The sequence below is a fragment of the Leuresthes tenuis genome, unplaced genomic scaffold (genome assembly GCF_036924035.1).
Source record: "Leuresthes tenuis unplaced genomic scaffold, fLeuTen1.0.hap1 SCAF_17, whole genome shotgun sequence".
NCBI lineage: Eukaryota > Metazoa > Chordata > Actinopteri > Atheriniformes > Atherinopsidae > Leuresthes > Leuresthes tenuis.
Genome location: NW_027325371.1, coordinates 19,484,093 through 19,504,413, shown reverse-complemented (window position 1 = coordinate 19,504,413; position 20,321 = coordinate 19,484,093). Strand labels below are relative to the sequence as shown.

General features: G+C 44.0%; 3 protein-coding genes across 4 annotated transcripts in view; all 3 read right to left on the bottom strand.

Moving 5' to 3' along the window:
* LOC140273640 (myosin-10) overlaps positions 1 to 8,261 on the bottom strand; it is a 52,809-nt gene extending 44,548 nt beyond the window's left edge. For both annotated transcript variants that reach the window (XM_072369262.1, XM_072369263.1), the window contains exons 1-2: positions 8,153 to 8,261; positions 5,942 to 6,319 (exon numbers count right to left, since the gene is read on the bottom strand). In XM_072369262.1, coding sequence (XP_072225363.1) covers positions 5,942 to 6,286 — 345 coding nt within the window. In that variant the 5' untranslated portion in view covers positions 6,287 to 6,319; positions 8,153 to 8,261. The remainder of the gene's footprint in view (positions 1 to 5,941; positions 6,320 to 8,152) is intronic.
* Positions 8,262 to 8,918: 657 nt separating this feature from the next.
* ddx47 (DEAD (Asp-Glu-Ala-Asp) box polypeptide 47) lies at positions 8,919 to 13,443 on the bottom strand. The gene is made up of 12 exons (XM_072369117.1): positions 13,296 to 13,443; positions 12,986 to 13,079; positions 12,388 to 12,576; positions 12,232 to 12,303; positions 11,795 to 11,913; positions 10,868 to 10,939; positions 10,585 to 10,701; positions 10,292 to 10,438; positions 9,881 to 10,018; positions 9,726 to 9,796; positions 9,391 to 9,520; positions 8,919 to 9,286 (listed from the first exon to the last, which is right to left on the bottom strand). The coding sequence occupies exons 1-12, from the start codon at positions 13,422 to 13,424 to the stop codon at positions 9,122 to 9,124; spliced, it is 1,443 nt and encodes a 480-aa protein (XP_072225218.1). The 5' UTR covers positions 13,425 to 13,443; the 3' UTR covers positions 8,919 to 9,121.
* Positions 13,444 to 13,694: 251 nt separating this feature from the next.
* wbp11 (WW domain binding protein 11) lies at positions 13,695 to 19,182 on the bottom strand. The gene is made up of 12 exons (XM_072368387.1): positions 19,008 to 19,182; positions 18,360 to 18,446; positions 18,191 to 18,222; positions 17,995 to 18,088; positions 17,612 to 17,808; positions 16,805 to 16,938; positions 16,550 to 16,716; positions 16,206 to 16,436; positions 15,764 to 15,889; positions 15,398 to 15,673; positions 15,054 to 15,239; positions 13,695 to 14,885 (listed from the first exon to the last, which is right to left on the bottom strand). Exons 2-12 carry the CDS (start codon positions 18,421 to 18,423, stop codon positions 14,197 to 14,199), a joined length of 2,196 nt encoding a protein of 731 aa, XP_072224488.1. The 5' UTR covers positions 18,424 to 18,446; positions 19,008 to 19,182; the 3' UTR covers positions 13,695 to 14,196.
* Positions 19,183 to 20,321: the final 1,139 nt, after the last annotated feature.

The following is a 20,321-nucleotide window of genomic DNA, read 5'->3' as shown; positions in this document are numbered from 1 at the left end:
AGTAGATCTAAAAATGTTTATGGCTGGTTAGTCATCCTTCTGTGCTTGGAACAAATACAAAAAGTCTCAGTGGAACTTTTAGTGGATATATGATCAATATATGTTAATCGCTATCGAATGTCAGAATGAACGGTACATGCAAATTCCTACCTTTATAAATCATCTGACCTGCACTGTATCAGAGCATCAAGACTTATCACTGCACACTTTTTAGGAGCTTACATCATCGTAGCGGGAATGCAACACAATGATAGACACAGAGCAGACTGTCGGGCAGATTTGAGGGAATGGTGACTAAGTATGACACTGAACAGACTCTCTTTATGGTGAAGCAACAAGAAAAGAGTAAGAAAAGCTATTCATAATGTGAGTAAAAACTTTAGGGATATCACTAAATGCATGTTACAGTGGGACAGCACGCTTTGCAGAAGTTTAGCCTACTTTCTGACTTATGGTGTTGCATTTGGCACTGTAATTAGACCGATAATCTCCCCTCGGAGAGTGTGAGCCGTATGAGAGCGTCTCAGCTGCGGTAGGCTGAAACAGGCCGCATGGCAGCCAGGAATGAGTGAGAGGCCCTGGTGGGGCCATGGCTCTCTGCCATTCTGCAGATGCTATAGGGCATTTGCATTCCCCCCCATATATGACACACAGAAAAACCTGCTACAACTATGACCTTCAATGTTGGCATGTTAGGCCTATCCTAACTTTGTGTATCTAGCATAGAGGTGAGCATACAGCACATGCATACAGAATGTAAAGCCCACCAATGGATGCATGCATATTAACACAAACATGTGGAATTAAAAGAAAGTCATTTGTTTGTTATTAGCAAAAGCAGAAAAAAAAATAATCACAGCCTATACAGCCACATTTTTTATGGGTTTGTTACAAAGCAGTCGGACCTTTAATAACTGGAGGCCCCAGACAGCACCCTGCTGGCTTCATGGTCACTCACAGATGTGGTACAAACATATTTGTTTCAGTGCACATCTTGAAACAAACCAGAGCCCAGAGAAGGAAAATGAGATGGTGATGAAGCAAATGAAGATGAAACTCTTCAGGAGTAAGCTCCTCTTTTGACTGCCACCATGACAATTGGAGTTCATCCCTAAAACACATGTTCTCTTCGAACTGTTGCCAGTGATGTGACTGAGCTCCATCAGCTATTCATTCTGTCGCTGCCAATGCCAAGAAATATGCCACAGTATAAGCAATAACTAAAGATGTAAAAGCTTACATCCCAGTTTGATCCTTTCACATCAAAGCATCAAACACCATGGCACCTCCTTCATAATTAAAACAGCATTCAAGGCTGAGTGAGGCACTGGAACAAGAGTGACTCAGCAGCCATAGGGTCGCAAAGGGGCCCCAGAGAACAGACTGCATACTCTAGCTGTTACGTAACAGCTCAGTTAGGGCCCTCAGTCAGCACCGGGCAACTGATGCTCTACTGCTGATCCAGCAGTAGATAAAGGAGAGACAGAGCAGACAGAAATAAAGGATGGAGAAATGATCCAGCTGACGGGGCTCCCTGAGGTCCATTTAAGTGGAGAGGCAGAGGCGTAACAAACACTGAACGGTGCTGTCAGCCATTCTGTAAATTGCTCCCTACCTGAGAGGAGGAGCGACAGCATGCTGAAATTCGAACTCTCCACTCTCCATTTTGAGGCTAATGAAATATTAATTCCCCTGCATCTGAGAGCTGCAGCTGCCATAAATAGCAAGTCTGTTCTGTTTTCACAATTTGGTTCAGGGGCCTGAAGACCTGGAGCAGCTACATTTGCTAGCCTTGGTTCCAGCCAGGAGAGCATACAGCTAACTGAACCCCGCCAGCCAAACAGCAATGCCTGGCCCAGTCCAGGAAAAAGAAGGTGATATTTCCACTCTGAAATCAGATCCAGGGGAGGCGGATGCCATGACCTGGTAACAGCTGAGCAACACACAGGCAACAGCAGACACAACAGCCGAGCCCATCTGCTGCCTCTGATCAGTCAGACAGCATGCCTCTGTTGAAGGAACAGTCTCCACTCCAGAGGTTGGGAGGGACACTCTCTGGGTGCAGAAGCAGCCATGGTGCCATTGATCTGAGTGTAGCACTGAGGACTTTGACCATGCTCCTGGCGGATCTCCGGTCCACTGATTTCATAACAAAGCTCATGAATGCTTCAGACTTAGTGTTTGAAATATGACCAATACACTGAAATGCATGGTATCAAATCAAAGTAAAAGCAGCAGAACAGCTGAATCATTTTTAGAACGGAGAACCCAGTGGCTTAAACGTTACACTACAGTTCACTGAACATGCAGTATGAATCAGCAGAATTACCTGTTCAGTTTATCATGGAGGCATGAACAGCCAACTGAGTGTTAAAGAAGCACAAACATCACGTGGCCAAGTGTTACAGCACAGCTGAGCACCTGCATGAAGAGTCCACCTTTGACTTGGAACAAATAAAACCTTTTACATGATACGAAGAGGAGAGGAACTGCGTGCTTTTGGCGGTCTGTGCTGCTCTACAACAGATCCAGCTATACACAGCTGAAGACGTATAGCAATATCTGAAAAGTGACAAAAGCACAATGAAAGAGAGAAGAGCAAGAATAAAAACCAATTTTTTTTGCGGAAAGGAGGAGAGAACCGGAGGAACTGTGGGAAAAGGAGCAGAAGTGATGAAGATAGGAGAGACGCTGCGCAGCATCAGGGCTGACGTGGGCGGCAGGAGACAGACAGACGGACGGTCTTTTTTGCCACGGAAGAATGTTGAGGCTTTCTGACAGCTGAGGCTTATCTAACGGCACAAGGACACGCTTGTAGCGCCGTTAGTGTGCAGCACTGCGGCTGGCCTCTGACTCACCCCCTTACAGATAGAAAACTGTAATAATAAATGAGTTGGTCCAGCAGGCTAACTGACTTCATTCCGATGACGCTGTCAGATAGGCATAGACCCGGACGACAGACCAGATTAGGTTAGCAAAATAAATGAATTAATGTAATGGGTTTAGTAGTAATGTATCAAAAGGTGTGCGACTCCCAATTTACAAGAAAAGATTTTAGGCACACTTTTGCTGTGCAGTCCAACCTATTTCAACTTTCAGTTTTTACTTATGAGGAAATAATAAACGACCGTCTGGTCATCACTATATCTTGAAATGAGAGAAGAAAAAACCCCACAGATGAATAACACCACAAAACATGTCACATCATGACATCCCTCATTTCAAGTTGAAAATGAAGAAGCAGCGTGTGAAAAAGCGAGAAAAAGTTCACTTTGCGATTCAACGACTCGTCGAGCCACGTTTAGCAGCAATAAGTTGGAGAATCTATGACGTTATCAGTCTCTCACATCATTGCAGAGGAATTTGTCCAGTCTGCTTCAGTTCATTGACGTCTGTGAGCATTCGTTTATGCAGAGCTCTCTTAGTGTTCCGCCACTGCATTCCAGGTCTGGACTTCTGTAGGTTTTCTGCTGTGTTTGGGATCATTGTCCTGTTGATGAGCCAGTTTCAGCCAAGCTTTAGCTGTGGGACAGATGACCTCACGTTTGACTCTAGAATACTTTGGTGTACAGAGGAGTTCAAGGTCAAATCAATGACCGCAAAGAGCCCAGATCCTGTGGCTGCAGAGCAAGCCCAAATCATCAGCCCTCCACCACCGTGCTTAACAGAGGTTTTCTCCAGACGTGATGCTGTGCATTATGATCAAACACCTCCACGTTGGTCTCAGATGCAGCTTTGCAAACCTAAGCTGTGCTGTGCTTTTCTTGCAACCCTTCCAAACAAGCCACACTTGTTCAGTCTTTTTCTAACTGCACAGTCATGAACTTTCACATTCACCAATGCTAACTGAGGCCTGTAGAGTCTGAGACATAGAAGAGTCACGCGCTATTGCTCATCTGAGGTTTCATTTACCTGCTGAGGACCAAATTATTCTTTATTGTGCACGTTTATGTAAAACCTGAAAGAGTGCACTTTCTTTTTCACGAGTGAAGGTAGGACATGTTCAGTTTTGTCCTCATGGTGGCCTTAAATGTGCCCAACAGCTAAAAGGGAAGCAGATATCCTATTCTATTGACTCGTCGAGGCTGGCAGAAGCTCAGTCTACTCCTCAACACTGATGTGCATTTTCTAAAGGTTCAACAACCAGACGACAGAAGCGTATAGCATAACATCATAAGAGATTTCACCAAGGCATCTCAAAAAGTAAATAAAGCAAGTGACAAAAACCCATATATTTCTGCTCAAAATCTCACAGACAAACTAGCTTGAGGCTGGCTATGCTGCTTCTCATATATGTGATATCTAAAAAGATTTGAAAGGTTTACAATGACAAAAACAACTGGGAGAAAAACTTCTCCATTTATCCACGATGATCACGGCATAACACAGGAATATAAATCTTCCCAATAACCTTAAATAAGAACACTGCCTGCAGGGGCCATTATATTATGTCTTCAGTGGAAGTCGCACAACTCTGTGGGGGTAAGTGCAGCACACCGGAAAAAGTTAAGAATGCAGGGGGTTTCTTCTTCTTAGACTGCGCTGAAAGGGAAAAACTCTCTTCCTGATAGAAAACCAACACAGTCAGACACATGTTTTCAATTTCTCATGGGCAAGGGGACAATTAACAAGCTCAAAAGCCCATTCTGAACCAAGTAAGAGAAACCATGACACTATCGTGTAACAGGGAAATGGAAGAGGAACTTACTGAGCTGGTGGAACGACATTAAAATTCAAGTCATTTGGGTAACTGCTGACATATACATTTTTTCTTCCATTTTAGCGTTGACAATTACAGAGCATTACCATAGTAATTCTCAAATGTAATACAATGTGCTGCGGTGACATACACACAGCTAGTTAGTAACAGTCAGCCGAGAGAGGGAACAATTGATAAGTGCAACAAATTTGCTCTGCAAGGCCTGAACCAGAGTCTCCCAGGTGATAACCCACATTCTATTCCTGGAAAACATGCCTCTAAATGGGTTGAGATCGCAGGAAGAACATCACAGAACAGCTCCTTCTCTACTGAAATTAGATCATGGGGGTTGGAAGCAAAGCAGTAAAACAAACCACTACAAACTTTGGCTGTGACTAATTCAAACGTTTAACCTTTAAAGATTTAGATTAGATAAAAACTCCCCCGTCCATAACAATAAGTAGGTCTAAACATAAAGGTATATTGGAGTTCATCTTGCCAACACTTGATGCTGTTGGATAGCAAAAAACCAAAGGGCCACTTGAATATTACAGCTTTACTGTTGAATTGAAACACAAATTTACAGTTATACTGTGTATATACTGTAGCACCAGGGTTTTATGGCTAAAGGATAACAAAAACATGCCTGTTTCTCCTTTTATTTTGTGCCAGACGTGTAGTTTTACGCAGTGCCAAAAAAACAGGACGGTCATGTCACCTCTGTGATCAAACAAACGCCACCAGTAGGAGCACAGATCAAGACAAACATGCTGAAACCAACAGTGTTTATGGAAGAGGTCTGCCTGCAGCAGAGGTGAGAAATAAGCTTTGGAGGAGGCAACACTATGTAACCAGGAGGCACCAAGAAGCGCAAGTCTGGAAATGATTAAGAGACTAGAGAGGTCTGTCAGTCATTCTGTGTGCATGTGTGTGTTTGTGTGGTCAGGAGGCCGTCGGAGGAGTAGAAAGCTCAGTGCCCACCCTCTTCCAGTGCAAAGACTGATTAATATCAGATCTCACTTTCACAGAAGAGTGCAAAGACAGATGGCTGGAAATGAGAAAACTGCACGCACACAAGTAGAAACCCCGTCCATCATTTTGAAAATTAGAACAGGATGGAAAATTAAATTAGCTGTGAAAACAGAGGGATCTCTGAGTTGAAGTTTAGTCTTCTGCAGAGTGGGAAGTTTAAACTGTTTCAAAAACAAGCTGTTTTAAAAGCGTCCAGGTGGAAGCACTCACATATATGAGTCCAGAGTAGTATCGGTCCTTCAGGTTGTGCAGCACAGACGCCTCGTTCAGGCAGGTCAGCTCAGCCATGTCTTCCACCTTGCTAAACTTGGGCGGGTTCATCTTCTGGATGTCGTCCTTGTTGATCACCACCTTCTTACCATTCTCTGCCAGCTCCACAAGCACCTCCTCGCCACGCTCTTCCCGGATACCGGCCGCCTCAAAGCCGTGGCGCTCTGAGGGGACCCACACCAGCTTCTTGGCCGTCCAGTCAGCCTGTGTGGCAGGGTTGTAAACAACCGCGCGGTCCACAAACAGGTACCGCTCCGGGTCCTCTTGCCCACTCCGATGAGACATCTTACCTGGGATTTACCAGAGCAACGTAGCCACCTGGAACAGACAGGGCTTCAGACATTAGCAACTTACACATCACATCCCAAACAGAGAAACTGGCCATGGCATACTTTATGTGGCATCAGGTGTGTATGGATGGATTATGACATGATATGCAAAAGATTCACCATTTATCTCCCAAGGCAGCTACACAGAAAACAATCAGAAACTATGTGGAATTATTGTATCTTGGAGATATTTTGTATCATACTGCATCTCTTTGGGACCATGTTTGTCTCTTATCCATAATGCACTTGTTTTGCACCTCCTCAATGGAGCCTAACAACGCTCATATTCGGTCATTTGTCAGTTAGTTGTTTTGTGTTTCTTTGTGGCATCTCCTTGTTACTTTTTCTTTTAAAAACCTTTCTTTACACAGGTAATCTCATAGGCACACAGAGTCTCATTTCAAAAGGAGACCCGTTTCACACAGCTTCTGGTTGGTCCATAACTCATAGAGGTGTGATGGGTAATGGTTCATTTCAAAAGGAGCATTCATACATCAAACGTTACTATAATTGTTATGTTTATGCATTTAGCAGACGCTTTTATCCAAAGCGACTTTCAGGTAGGCATGTAGGGTTAGGGGGTCTTGCCTAAGGACCCCTACTGGAGGTGGTACCTTTCATGCAGGGGATTTAAACTCAGGTCTCCCACATGGAGGGTGGCAATCATTCCACTACACTATCCAGTCCCCAACTATAAAAAGATGACAACTTATTAAATGTACTTGAGATTATTATTTCAGGCATACGTTATATGTGTTTAAAAACGAGTTTTTGATGCTTTGAAATCACTTTGCAGCCGTTCTGTGTCACGTTTGGACCAGTTTGTGTCTCATTCTGCGTCTGACTGCAGGTATTCTGAGCCTCTTTGGGACCATTTTAAGTATCCTAATTCTATATATCTTCATCTCTCTGCGTTTTGCTTCTCATGTTGACCGTTTCCTGACTCCACCTATTGGGCAAAGGTCCGATAGGTCCATCACCCTCAAAACAGGCTTATCGTTTAGTGCGATGGCATACACGGTGAGGAAGGAATACAATGCGGACCGTTCAGAGCCAGTTTAAATAATCGAAAATTGAAGAACATTTTAAGACAGGTTTTAGTTTAAGTCTCCCAAAAAGCTGGACTTACAGTCGTACAAGGCTATCCCTATTCGTGGACTGGTCTGTGTAACAGTATTGCGCATACTGCGCAGGCTACACGCTCTTGCAGCAGATCAAACGGTGCTGAGTGACGTCGTGAATGGCTCATTTACCGAGTCCCTCTTCTCCTGCTAGATACATAGACAATAAAACCCGTTGCTCTTATACCGCAGTCGTTCGAATAACACAACTTGCTGCCAAGATCTTGTTAACATATATTAGGCTGCTATCTACAGAAATTAACCTGTGCAACGGACACAGCTAGCCGATATATAGTAGGCGCAGGAATGTGCCATTACGCGGAGAAATAAAAGGGCAACATGGCTAAAAAGTGCGAGGAGAACGGCCGTTGGGGCAAAGTACGGCAAACAACGTCAGCGTCGGATATTGTTTCCTTACATTTTGTTTAACCTTCAAAAAATTGAACCCTTAAAGCTAGCACGTAGCAACAAAACCATTGCTCTGTTACTTCATTAAGAATCACGCAGGTGGACACAAGTCAGTCTGTCAACCAAAGGCTACATTACACTAAAAGGTTCATTCTGGACTCGCTACCATGACGCAGACTAGTCCAACTAAGTTTCCAGAGCAACCTCAACACCTCTGTCCGTTTACCCAGTGATGGTCGGATCTCCACGCGCCCCATCATTGCTGCCCTCGCGGTTGATGATAACAAACCTACCTGGTGTTTGTCAGCGAATCAGCAGCTAGATCCTGTTCACCGAGCAGTCTGAGCTCCCTCTAATGCGACTCCTACACGACACTGAGATGTGAGCATGTATTTGGGCTTCGGTGTGCACCACAGGCAGAGTGCTGCCTCTAAAGTGGGGCCCCTCCTAACCAGGGCAGACTTGACCACCGCTGCTCCCGCCTACGTTGGGCTGCGCGCACGTAGATACTGATCATGCAGATCAATAAACCACTGTGATATTCTCTTTAATGACTCATCAAAGAGGAAATAAGGATACTGCGTGGTGATGTCAGGCGAAGCCTGCTGTGGCATAGAAATAATAATAAGAATAAACATTTTGTTGGGACATATTGCTGTGGTGGACGCCCCCTTTACATCTATCACAGAAATATTAAGGCATTGCCCACACCCATCCGATGCAGCCTAGAAACAACTGGGCTCTGACTTTTTCTCCCCTTATCCATCACTGGCTGGACAAAAAAATAAAAAATAAAATAAAAAAAGAACAACCTCTAAATTTGTTGGAAACCATGATGAAATAACATCATGCAACTGTTGCTTTGTTACAGTGCAACACACCTCACACATACAGATACCCAACAGCTCCACTGTCAGAAAAAAAAAAACAAGCTTTTTCCTTATTCAGAAGTTCATATACTTAATCATGTCGGCTCCTCTGCTGTAAACTGAAAATATCCCTCTTTAAACTGAAGAACAGCAGCGTTTTGAGTCCTACACAATTCACACAATCCCAGAGCTTTAGATTTTACAGCGTCGTTTTTATTACAAATGGGAGAAAAAAAACATGGACATGGAAAAACACTTTTTCTGTCATTAAATAGTCGTTTGCCTCCATACTGACCGGTGGAAAAAAAGCTGTCATAATAGTAAAGTTTCACATCAAAAACAGGCAGGGCATTGTGTGTTGTGGTTATGTACATTCTGTTGATGGTGGACTCTTCAGCGTCCTCCCCTCCAGGCTCCCCCCCCCCTCTTCATCCCTCCTCCTCCACCTCCTGGTCCTCCCCTAACTTTCTTCCTCACTCCACTTGCTTGCTCGGTGTCATCCTCGTCCCCGTCTCCTCTTTTCGGCCTCTTCCTTTTCTCGCCTTGTTCCTTCATTTCCTGAAAAGGACATTCAGTATTCTCTTAATGTTTATTGTTCGAAAATAATTGGAGTGGCTGAAAATCTTGATACAAGTTTTGATAAAAAGCAGCGGACGACTTACCAGACGGGCAAATCTCTGAGCCTCGCTCACTCGCTCCACCAGCATCATCACCTCCTCTTCCTGGGTGGGAAAAGCTGGAAGTTTCTTCCCAATTAAGCTTTCAATTCGCTGGAAAAGTTCCACGTCATACCTTGAGGTATAAGAGGTGTGTTACTTCACTGCCGTCGGCTTAATTTCACTCACTCAGTTCGAGCAGATAAGTTTAACGTGAAAGCAAACAAATGCATCATTTAATGCTTAAATGAGGAAAGAAGAATTGACTAATGGAGCCAGAATAGTTCAAAATGGATTCCGTCAAGCATTGAGTGAAAAGTGAAAATTAACTAGTTCCTTACTGTGTGACAAAAGTGATGGATTTCCCAGACCGCCCTGCTCTGGCTGTTCGGCCCACTCTGTGGATGTAGTCCTACGAGGGATCAAAGGATTCAAATCGGATCAGCCAGACAAACACCGAAAGACACCGGCAACGCGATCGCCATCTCTGCAGTACCTTTGAGTGAGTGGGGATGTCATAGTTGATGACGCAGTCCACATGAGGGATGTCCAGTCCTCTGGATGCCACATCTGTTGCCAGCAGCACAGATCGAGACTTGGACTTGAACTTGTTCAGGGCGCCGAGACGTTTATTCTGAGCAGCGAAAGGAGGGAGAGCAGCCCAGTGAGCATTGCAATGTTTTAGACAATCACAGTCAACGATCGCAGCTTTGTGACACTAAAATTTAAAACAATGACCGACTTCAACTTTTAGTTATTTCTGAATGTTAAACAAAGACTTTTTGCTTCAAATTCAAAAAATTAAAATAAACGACATGTCTCTGCACCAAAGGCTGACTCGATAATATCATCATCCTTATTCGAGAATGGCATTTATAATAGAATAGAATTATGAATGAGGACTCACCTGACTCATCTGTCCATGCAGAGGGATGGCGGTGATGCCGAGGTTCCTCAACAGCAGCGCCACCCGCTGGGCGTTGTTACACGTGCTGCAGAAAATGATGAAGGAGTTGCCTGCCAGCTCGTTGAGGATCGACACGAGGTAACAGTCCTGCCATCAAACAAACCGCAGCACAGAGCGGTGTTTCAGGGTCAGACGCACTCAGTGCTCACACACATGCAGATTACACGGACAGAGAAGTGCTGTGGCTCAAACTACTCAGATCATACAGGCTGAAACGTGCACGCGAGCCCCACCTTATACTTAGAGGGTATGAAGATGTAATACTGCTGCAGCTTGTCCACTGTGGAGTATTTGGTCGATACTGCACACTTCACAGGATCTTTCAAAGCGGCTCTCTGCAGCTTTTGGACCTGTTTGCCAACGAGAGACGATCAGTACAGGAAAATATATACAGCCCCCCCCCTCAACGGCGTATTAACTCCACCACTCCTCATTCATTTTCATCACAACATGCAACACAAGCTCGTGAGGATCGAAGCAGGACCGTAAAGACTGAGTTTACAAGTGTGTGCCTACCTTTTTGGTCATGGTGGCGGAGAACAAGAAGGTGCGCCGTTCTCTGGGAATCACCTTCAAGATTTTATCCACCTGGCAAAAAAACAAACAAATAAGTTCAAATATATACATGCATATATAAAAATATTATTGTGCTATAGATACATGAGGGGTGATTGTGGTTTCTTTCTCTGGTGCACTGAATGAAAACACAGAGTTTGATCTGGGATTCCATCCGATGCAGGTGTATAACATCGTGTGAGCCATGTGGTTTTGCTCCATCCTCCGAATGACTTCACACTATACCGGGAGTGTTTCAGAAGCCAGCCAGAAATTACTACATTTACACGATGTGAGAAAAAACAATTGTTGCGAGTCCAAGTAAAAACGGACTTTTAAAATATACGCTCGCAATCCAGTCCAACCGAAATCGTAACAAACTGAATTTCACCAAATTGAACAAACACCGGTCTGGTAATACGCCTGTAAGTTGAGTTGTGCATACACTGAACTGGACTCAAACTGGCCGAGGAGCTCTGCATATAATCTACAGTTCAAGCCTCAGGCTGTGACCTGAGAGTAACAAAAGAAGCTGATACGCAGAGGAAGAAGAGGCCAGTAACAACAGAATCACCACAAGGGCATACCTGCACACCAGTGGATAAACTGATTCCCCTCCTGTGCTTGTACACGGGCACAAGGACAGTAGTCCAATTAAACTGCCCAGCTGTGCATGGAAACCCTGACCATTTCACTGGAATGCAATTACAAAGTGATCTCCTTTAACTCCTGCATCACCAGTCATTTCTGCTGATGGTCTCATTAAAAAGAACCTTCAGCGTCATCTAAACTTTCTACCCAAGTTATGTTCGATTGTGATTCAGTACATGTGATTTGTGAGCGTGCACAATGTTTTTTAAGTCTGAAAGTTGAACGGTAAACACTCGCCTCAGTCTCAAAGTCCATGTTGAGGATTCTGTCCGCTTCGTCCATGACCAGGAACTTCAGAGCTCGGAGGGAGAAGCCCTTCGTGTTCTCCATGTGATCTATCAACCGGCCAGGAGTGGCTGGAAACGCACGATTGTTAGTGCAAAGGTAGTTTAAACTTCAAAGCACTTGAAAAACGAATGAGAGCATTAATTAGTTGCCTTACATCTGTAATAAGCAGGTGTTCGACACAATGCATTTCTACAACCAAGAGCAATGAGATTCTACTGTTTTATGGCGCTTTATTTCTGCTCTCACTGAAAAATACGAGACTTGAGAGTTCTCACAGTAACGAAATAAGAATTTAATGAGGAAATACAAATGCAAGGTACATATGAGAATGACAGACACGCGTGCAGAACGTTCCCATGACATTATATATGTATCAATGCTCTTACCAATGACGATATGTGGTTTTTTAGCCAACACCAAGGACTGGGACATCATATCGATTCCACCGACAATCACGGCTGGAACAGAGGTGAAACAAGTTAAAAATACAGAGCCAGAGAAAGTCTTGTGCACCCCCCTACCCCAAACCAGCAAACACGCACCACACTTAACGCCGATGCTGGAGCCCAGGGCCTCGAACTGCTCGGAGATCTGAAACGCCAACTCTCTGGTGGGCGTGAGAACGAGCGTGTGAAGCCTCTGCGGTGAAGCCAGCAGTGACTGAAGGATGGGCAGAGCGAAAGCGCCGGTCTTTCCAGAACCAGTCTCTGCCAGGCCAATGACATCCTTCCCTGCAGTTCAAGGAGAGGGTTTACACAATTTTAGCGGTTACCCACAATAAGCAGCAGCACATACAGTCATGTGGAAAAAGAAAGTACAACCTAGTTAAAATGTTTATGGCACCAGGGCGTTAGAATTAATCAATGAATAAAATCATCTGGTCATTAGCAGGTCTAAAAGTGAGGTAAATGAACAACAGACACGACATTTTGAACCATGCACTGATTCACTTGATAAAAACAAAACGCAGAGGCTGCGTGTGAAAACATAACACTGTAGGCATTTGTTCAGGACAGCTCTCTTCATGTTTCGAGTAATTATACACTAATATTTACACTTTTAGTTCTACAGTAGATTTGTAACCCAAACACACGTAGGCTGCATTAAAAATAGTCTATAGTTTATAGGGGTAACTCTCACCTTGCAAGGCGACAGGTATGGCTTCTACCTGAATCTTTGTCGGACTCTTCCATCCCAGCTGATCACAAGCCTCACAGAGCACCTCAGTGACGCCCTGTCGGAGGAAGACAAACTTTTCTAACGTGGAAATAATGTCATGCAACAAATTTACAACCGGTCTTCAAACTCTGACAGACAGCAGGTGTGTTCCACTTAATAAAACAAAGTTTACCTAAGGCACTAGCTTAGTTTAGCTAGCTGATACAGCTTTTGCTGCTGCGTGATAATGTTAGAATGTGATAATACTTGTAATGTCGGGAGAAAAACCCACCAAATCCTTGAAGGTCTTCACTGCCTCCTCGTTTTCCCCGTTAATAACCAGTTTGTCGTCATCGCTACTAGAATCTTCGAGAGTTTCATCCGTGTTTTGCCTCACGTTCTCCAGTTTGTCGTCCGCCATGCCTCTCGCCTCCCAACGTGTCGTCAGCTCCGCATTGCGCAGACGCGGAAGCGAGTACAGTTTAAGCCGCAAAGGATGACGGAAATTGAGGTCTTTAAACGGATTACTGTTGTCTGCATGGCTAGCACAGTTTTCAACATCAGCAAAACAGTTGTGTGTACGTGTGTACACACACACATATATATATAATATATATATATATGTATATATATGTATATAACGTATATAAATATCTGTACAGTCTGCTACATCACACTGAAACAAGGTTGCAACTGTTTAAGCATTTATTAAACTGCAGATCAAAGTTTCAAACATGGACTTTGCCAGTTTTGGACAAATATTGTTAAGTTCCGTTTTCCTGTTTTTGACAAACACGAATAAAATAAACGTCCTTTCAATCATACAAAACTGCTTTTAATGGCCAAGAGACAAACAGTTGGGTAGAAGAGAAAACAGTTGCAGGGTAAAAAAAACAACATACTTAAAGAACAATGCACTTCTGTTCAGAGGTTAGTATTTAAGTCTAAATGTTTTGACTTTACATATTTGATCAAACGTTTTATTCTTGTCAAATTAACATTCTCTTTGATGAAGTAAATAGTCTGGATCAAATGAAGGGTGCGGCGACTTGTCGGATGCTAAAGAGAAACTGATCTAACTGAATGCTCTGGAAACATCTACCTCCATTACTCTGCACAAAAAACACGACAATACAGTCTTGCTGTTCATAGAGCCCCATGAAACATTGTTTTGCCCAATACCCTCTTGAGTCTCAAAGGAGTCCCTCCATCTCCCTCATAAAGGCTTCATAAACCTGGTCTTTAGTCTTCATGCTGGGCTGGGCCACAGCACCCATCTGGATTGGGTTGGCCAATCCCGTTGGAATCACCGTTGTCAGCTGTTTCTGCCACTGGCCTCCTGTCATACCTTCATCTCCCCTCCTTCCTCCAGAACTGCCCCCTGATTTGTCAAGCGGCCCAGCTGCTGCCCCGGGCATTGCTCCGCTCTTGTCCCTACGCACCCTCAGTGCCGTGGGCACAAAGCGTGTGACCTCCGCCTTGGGATTGATAATTTGAGGTTTGGCAGAGATGGTGGCCCCGCCAGAACCGGCACCTGCTGCCAAGCTGCCTCCGGCAGCTGCGACAGAAGTGATGTTGGCGCGTTTTTCGATGGTGGCTGCATGGTGATGGCTGTGGAGGTTGCTGCCGGGGTTTGCGCCAGTGGCGGCGCCAGCTGTCCCAGGCGGAGGGGGCATCTGCATGACACCCGGCCGCATGGGCATGGCAGGTGGTGGCAGGTTGCTCTGGGAACCATCCTGGTTGGACCCTGGAGCTTTTTGCCTCTGGACAATGTTTGGAGGAGCACTGAGCACATTGGAGTTGAGAGGTGGAGGAAATAGGGAGAGTGGTGGCGCCAGAGGACGTGGGGGCCCTCCCGCTCTTGGGGGAGGAGGAGGGATACCTGTAAAGAGTCACCAGACAGTCACCAAACCACCTTATACCGTGGTCACAAAGTATCTATTTTCACTACCCTGGCTTGGTTAATTCAGCAGCAATGACATTTTACAGGAAACACTTCTGTTATTTGGACTTTATGCATCTTCTTGTAGTCCTGAGGACATATGCCTACCTGGTGGTGCTGGGGGCGGTAGCCTGGGAGGAGGTCCACGTGGTGGAGGGCCTGGTGGAAGACCAGGCGGTGGACCTGGTGGAGGACCAGGTGGTCGTCCTGGTGGAGGACCGGGAGGCAGGAGACGAGGCATTGGACCCCTTATTCCTCCAGGCATACCAGGAGGCCTCAAGAATGGAGGAGCACCTAAAGACAGAAGTATTGAATTGTGTTTTACTTATTACTCTGGACAGAATTATTATTATTATTATTATTATACATACATGATGAGTGCACTAGCTGTGCAACAATCTGGTTCAGAGATGAAGCACTGTATTTCATCTAGTTCTTAGAGTGTAACCAACCTGGTGGGGGACCAGGAGGAGGGCCAGAGGGTGGACCAGGAGGCCTCATTGGAGGAGCTGGGGGTGGACCCAGTGGGGGAGGCCCTGTCATTGGTGGGCCTTGTAAGGGTGGAGGTCCTTGCTGTCCCACAACAGGGGGAGGCAGACGCTGATTGGCCATGACGTGGGGCTGACTGTCTCCCGGTGGTCCCCTGTCCTCAGTGTCAGAGGTGTCTGACTCATCTGTGTATTCCTCCTCCACCTCCTCTTCTTCCTCCTCCTCAGGAATGGACTGCCCTGAAGACGAAAAAACAAACCATCAGAAATATAATGAATGTAAACAAGCTTTATTAGCCATGCAGCAGCGATACAAGAACACAACAGTACCTGCCATCCTTAACATCATGGCCTGCAGAGGAGTAATGGCCTTGGTTTTCTTCACCACTCTCTTTTTCTTTCTTTTTCCCTCACGAGGACCTTCTGCGGGCACATCTGCAAAACGTACACTGCGACCTACGGGAGTCAGACATCAACACATACAGGAACCGAGTGAGACAGGAAAAACCTGACTTCTAAACACTTTTTCTCAACTGTTTGTAGCTGTTGGACAGTGCTTAAACGACAACAGTCGAAGCAATACAACTAAAAGTACAACTGATCATTTAGAAGATGACCAGTCGAGTGTTTTAGAACTACTAGTCATAGAAGGCTGTGTAGTTTTGTTGTAAATTTCCTGAACAAAAGATCTAAAATAGAATGGCTAAGAGCAGAGGCCTACGGCAAATATAAGTTATACATAAATATGCTGCAGCACTTCTAAAACACTCACCAGCAAGTCTGTCATTTCTGTCTCTACTCCCATCTCTTTCCCTGTCATCATCATGGCGGTCCACACGTGCCCTCTGGTCACCATCTACCCCCTCATTTCTCTCATCTTCACTGTCCTCCTCAGAGTCACTGTCGTCGTCGTCCATATCATCTCTGTCGCTCTCGCTGCCACTGTCCCGATTTCTTCCCAGATCCATAGCGGAGTCCTTTTCTAGACCAGGAATAGAAGGCTCTGTTTGGAAAAAGATAAATATCACACAGGGATAAGGGAAACAGGCAGAAACTGTTAACATAAAGATGGAATTGTAACTCTGAAATTGGGAATTTTTCTGAAATCTGTGTCACCTGCGTCTGAGCCGTATGTTCGTCGGGCTGGAATACCATAAAGAGCCAGGACCTGTGGAGGTGGGGGGCCAGGTGGAGGCCCTGGAGGCTTCTTCCCTGGAGGTAAGCGTGGGACACCTGGCACTGTTGCCAACACTGGCCCAGAAGATGATGACAGAGGACCTTTACTAAGAGATACATACAAGCATTACTTCAGTAGGACAATAACACCCCGCTGCATGGTGAACAGAGTTCAAGCGCCGATACAAAGCATACCCAAACGTGGAGGTCTTCTTTAGTATAGAAGGAGGCTGAGCCCCTGGTAGTGGGATATCCTGGATGTGGATATTAGATGGAGCATGTGGCATGTCAGGTAAAGGGATACTATCAACCTCCACTGACTCTGCATTCTGAGGAAGAGCACATACCACACATTAGTCAACATTAGAGACACCAAACAGGCAAAACAGTGCGATTGAGCTTAAATATGAAGAGCTGCAGCTCAACATAAACACTTAAAATACTTACACTGCCAATTACACATCAAACTAAAGTGTGATCCATCCGAATATATGTCAATGTTTTAGCTAACAGCAGTTGAAAATCCCTTTGTTGGTTGAAAAATATTATTCTACGTCTATCAAACTGTGTGATCTTTAGCATTTTTCATAGATGCAATTAAAGAAAAGGGAAGAAATGACATGTCTTAGAGACAGGCGGGTAAGGAAGTGCTTGAAGATATCGGGCAAAGTTATTTCCCAAATCGTTTATCATACTTGAACAATTCATAAGGCAGTTTTAAGTGGCTCTACCAAACAAAAACAAAAAAACTCTTAAAAGGCAGTCAATATCTAAAGATGAACTTTGTAAAAACTTGGAGAACTACTGCTCAGGAGCAATTTACAAGATTCCAAAAGTCTGGCTCCTTGGAAGCTAAATATAAAGAAATGAGAGGTGGATCAAGACTTATGCACAGTACTCTTTCTGTTATATATCTGTCAGTCAATCAGGTCTCCTTAAACAACTTCAAATAAGAGAAATTAAACCATCCATATGGATAAACACAACACAGATAAAACGCACCTTGACTGAGTCAAAATACAGAGCTAGCTGCCCGCGTTTGGTCTCATAGTCCAGCTCCAGTTTGCGCAGCTCCTTGTAGGTGTCAGGATTCTCCCTCTCGTACAGTCGGACAATGCGTTCAAATGTCTCGCGTAACTTCTTCCTCTTGTCCCTTAACACCTTCTCATTCAGCAACGGCTGCTGAACTGGGTTGAACTCTGCACAGAGGGCAATAAAAACATCTTTCATAAGAAATATGACCAAAAAAAGAGGTTGTTTTTTTTTTGCGCAGAGATGACTGTTAAAAAGACCCATAAGCCTAAAAAAAAATGTTTTTAAAACAGATGAAACAAACTAATCTAATAGGACTAATAAAATCAACAGCACGGATTCCATGCGCTCACCCATCTCATCCAGCTTCTCCATGTCTCTGATGATCTGTCGGGGGTCCTTCATCTTCAGCACTGCTGCCCTCACCATCATCCTCTGCTTCTTGTTCTGATTAAATAATTTGCAAATGAAGCACAATGTCAGCAAAACATGACTACAACTGTTACAATCATATGAATCTTGTTTTGTTTTTTTTAAGACTGCAAGTACCTTTTTCAACTCCCTTTTCCTGGCCTCCTTTCCTGTAAAGTGGGAAACAAACAAGTTTACATATGTCATGATTCTTAGATCTGATCAATAATACACTTACATATCTTAAGCTACTATCCATCAGGTCTGTGCCGGGTGAACCAGCTCTATTGAGAAGTTGGTTACTTACTGGCTTGGTCAGTGGGGTTCATAAACTTTCCACTCTTGGTGGAAGAGGTTGATCGTCGCCCCATGGTTGCAGTGCGTCTTCTCCACCCTGCCAAGGATCAAATCCCCAGTAAAAACACAGATAAAATCACTTTATGATAACAATTCAATAATGGTAGAAAGCTGTGCTCATATAGAACAAACATCTCGATTTTGAAATCCATTCAAAGACATTTTAAATACGTGTCATACAATCTCAATAGGAAAGGGGAAATTTAATAGTGGTTTTTGTGTATGTACTTATTGACAATGTAAGTTAATCAAACTGTTGATGTGCTATATAATTAAATCCTTTAGGTCTTATTGGTAATCTTGTAGCAATCTGATCATGTAAAACTAAGTAATCATATGTAGAACAGCTTAACAAAGATTACAGTCGACGAACGGCTTTTATTCAGGCTAAAACACAACCTCTGTTAAAATTCAATACAGCAGAGCACGACAAACAACGAACATCATAACGCAAATACACCCCCATGCTACAATATCTTAGTAAATCTTGGGAGTCGTACAGCAATTGGTTGGCAAGTTAGCTAGCACCGCTAGCATGCACTTACAGCTAGGCCCGCGTTAGCATCAGCAGCAGCACAGAGGGTAACGCTGACTTTACCTTTTATTCAAGAAATACGTGTGTTGCGCGGTAACTTTCAAGCGCCACTCCGGATATCCAGCACAAAGGAAACCCTACTTTGTTAGTCCTAAGTTGTAAAACCCGACCCTTCAAGACTGAATGCACACATCGACTTCGTTAGCCGTTCGCCATGTTTACTGCCGCGAGCAAAAGCGGAAAGGCTAATTTGACGTCATAGGAAAAAAACTTCACAATTGTTATTTTAAATATTTATTTTATACACGGACAAGTATTGTATTTTACTTCATAAATAATATATAAATAACTCGTATCAATAGATAATAAGTAAAAATGACAATATCGCTTTTTCATGCATTCTATGTACGGGAATGATCACGTCCTCTTGTGGTCATAATGAGTATCTACAAGCGGACTTCATCAAGTTCGAAAACCGAGAACATTAACATGCATTTTGTAAATAAGTTAAATATAATCGCTACAATTTATTTGTCACTATGGACTGAAAATGATGAGTACAACAGTATTAGTATTTTAATGCCATGCTGCTATAGTGACAAATTGTGAAAAGTTATTAAACAGTTACTGAAGCATTTGCCTGGTTCCAGAGTTTAAGATCAGCCCGCATCATGGAGCGACTCAAGGATCAGTTTTCGGTACAATTTTAGGTAAATGTTCCGCACATTTACATCTATTTTTACACTTCTTCAAATTTACACTGCACTACATTTACAAACCAAACCCGAGCTCTTTTGTCTGACTTGTCTCCAGCAGTAAGGTGAGTAGGCAGCTGAAGAGACTAAAGTGGAACCAGCTCCTGAAGGGCTCCCCAGACCAGAAGCTATGTGGGATTTTGAAGCGCCTCTTTGACCTCACTCTGCGTAAGAATAAAGTATCAAATGCTGTGGAAAGCATCCTGCTAAGGAAATCTCATCCTTCTCTCCTCAGTTACAACAAACCAGTTGCTTCATCCACGTCCCACATGACATCTTGTCATGACAGGGCGATCCAGGGCATCCCACAACTCCTGCATGATGCGTTGGCCAAGATCTAAACGATATGGGCAAAACTAACCGCTCTCGTACCTGTGAGCAGTAGAGGGAACAGAGGTGAAATTGGACTGAAATGTGTTTATGCATTTGAATGTTTTTGATGTGATCTGATAAATCCGACAAAGATTTGACTGAATTTGCTGAATATTGATCCAAACATACCTCATACCGCATGTCATCTACCACTTCTTGGATATATAAAAAAAGAACTGAAACAACTTTTCATAAGTAAGTCTATTCAACGTAGTGATATGTTACAACTTAATTTAACATGTGGGGAGAC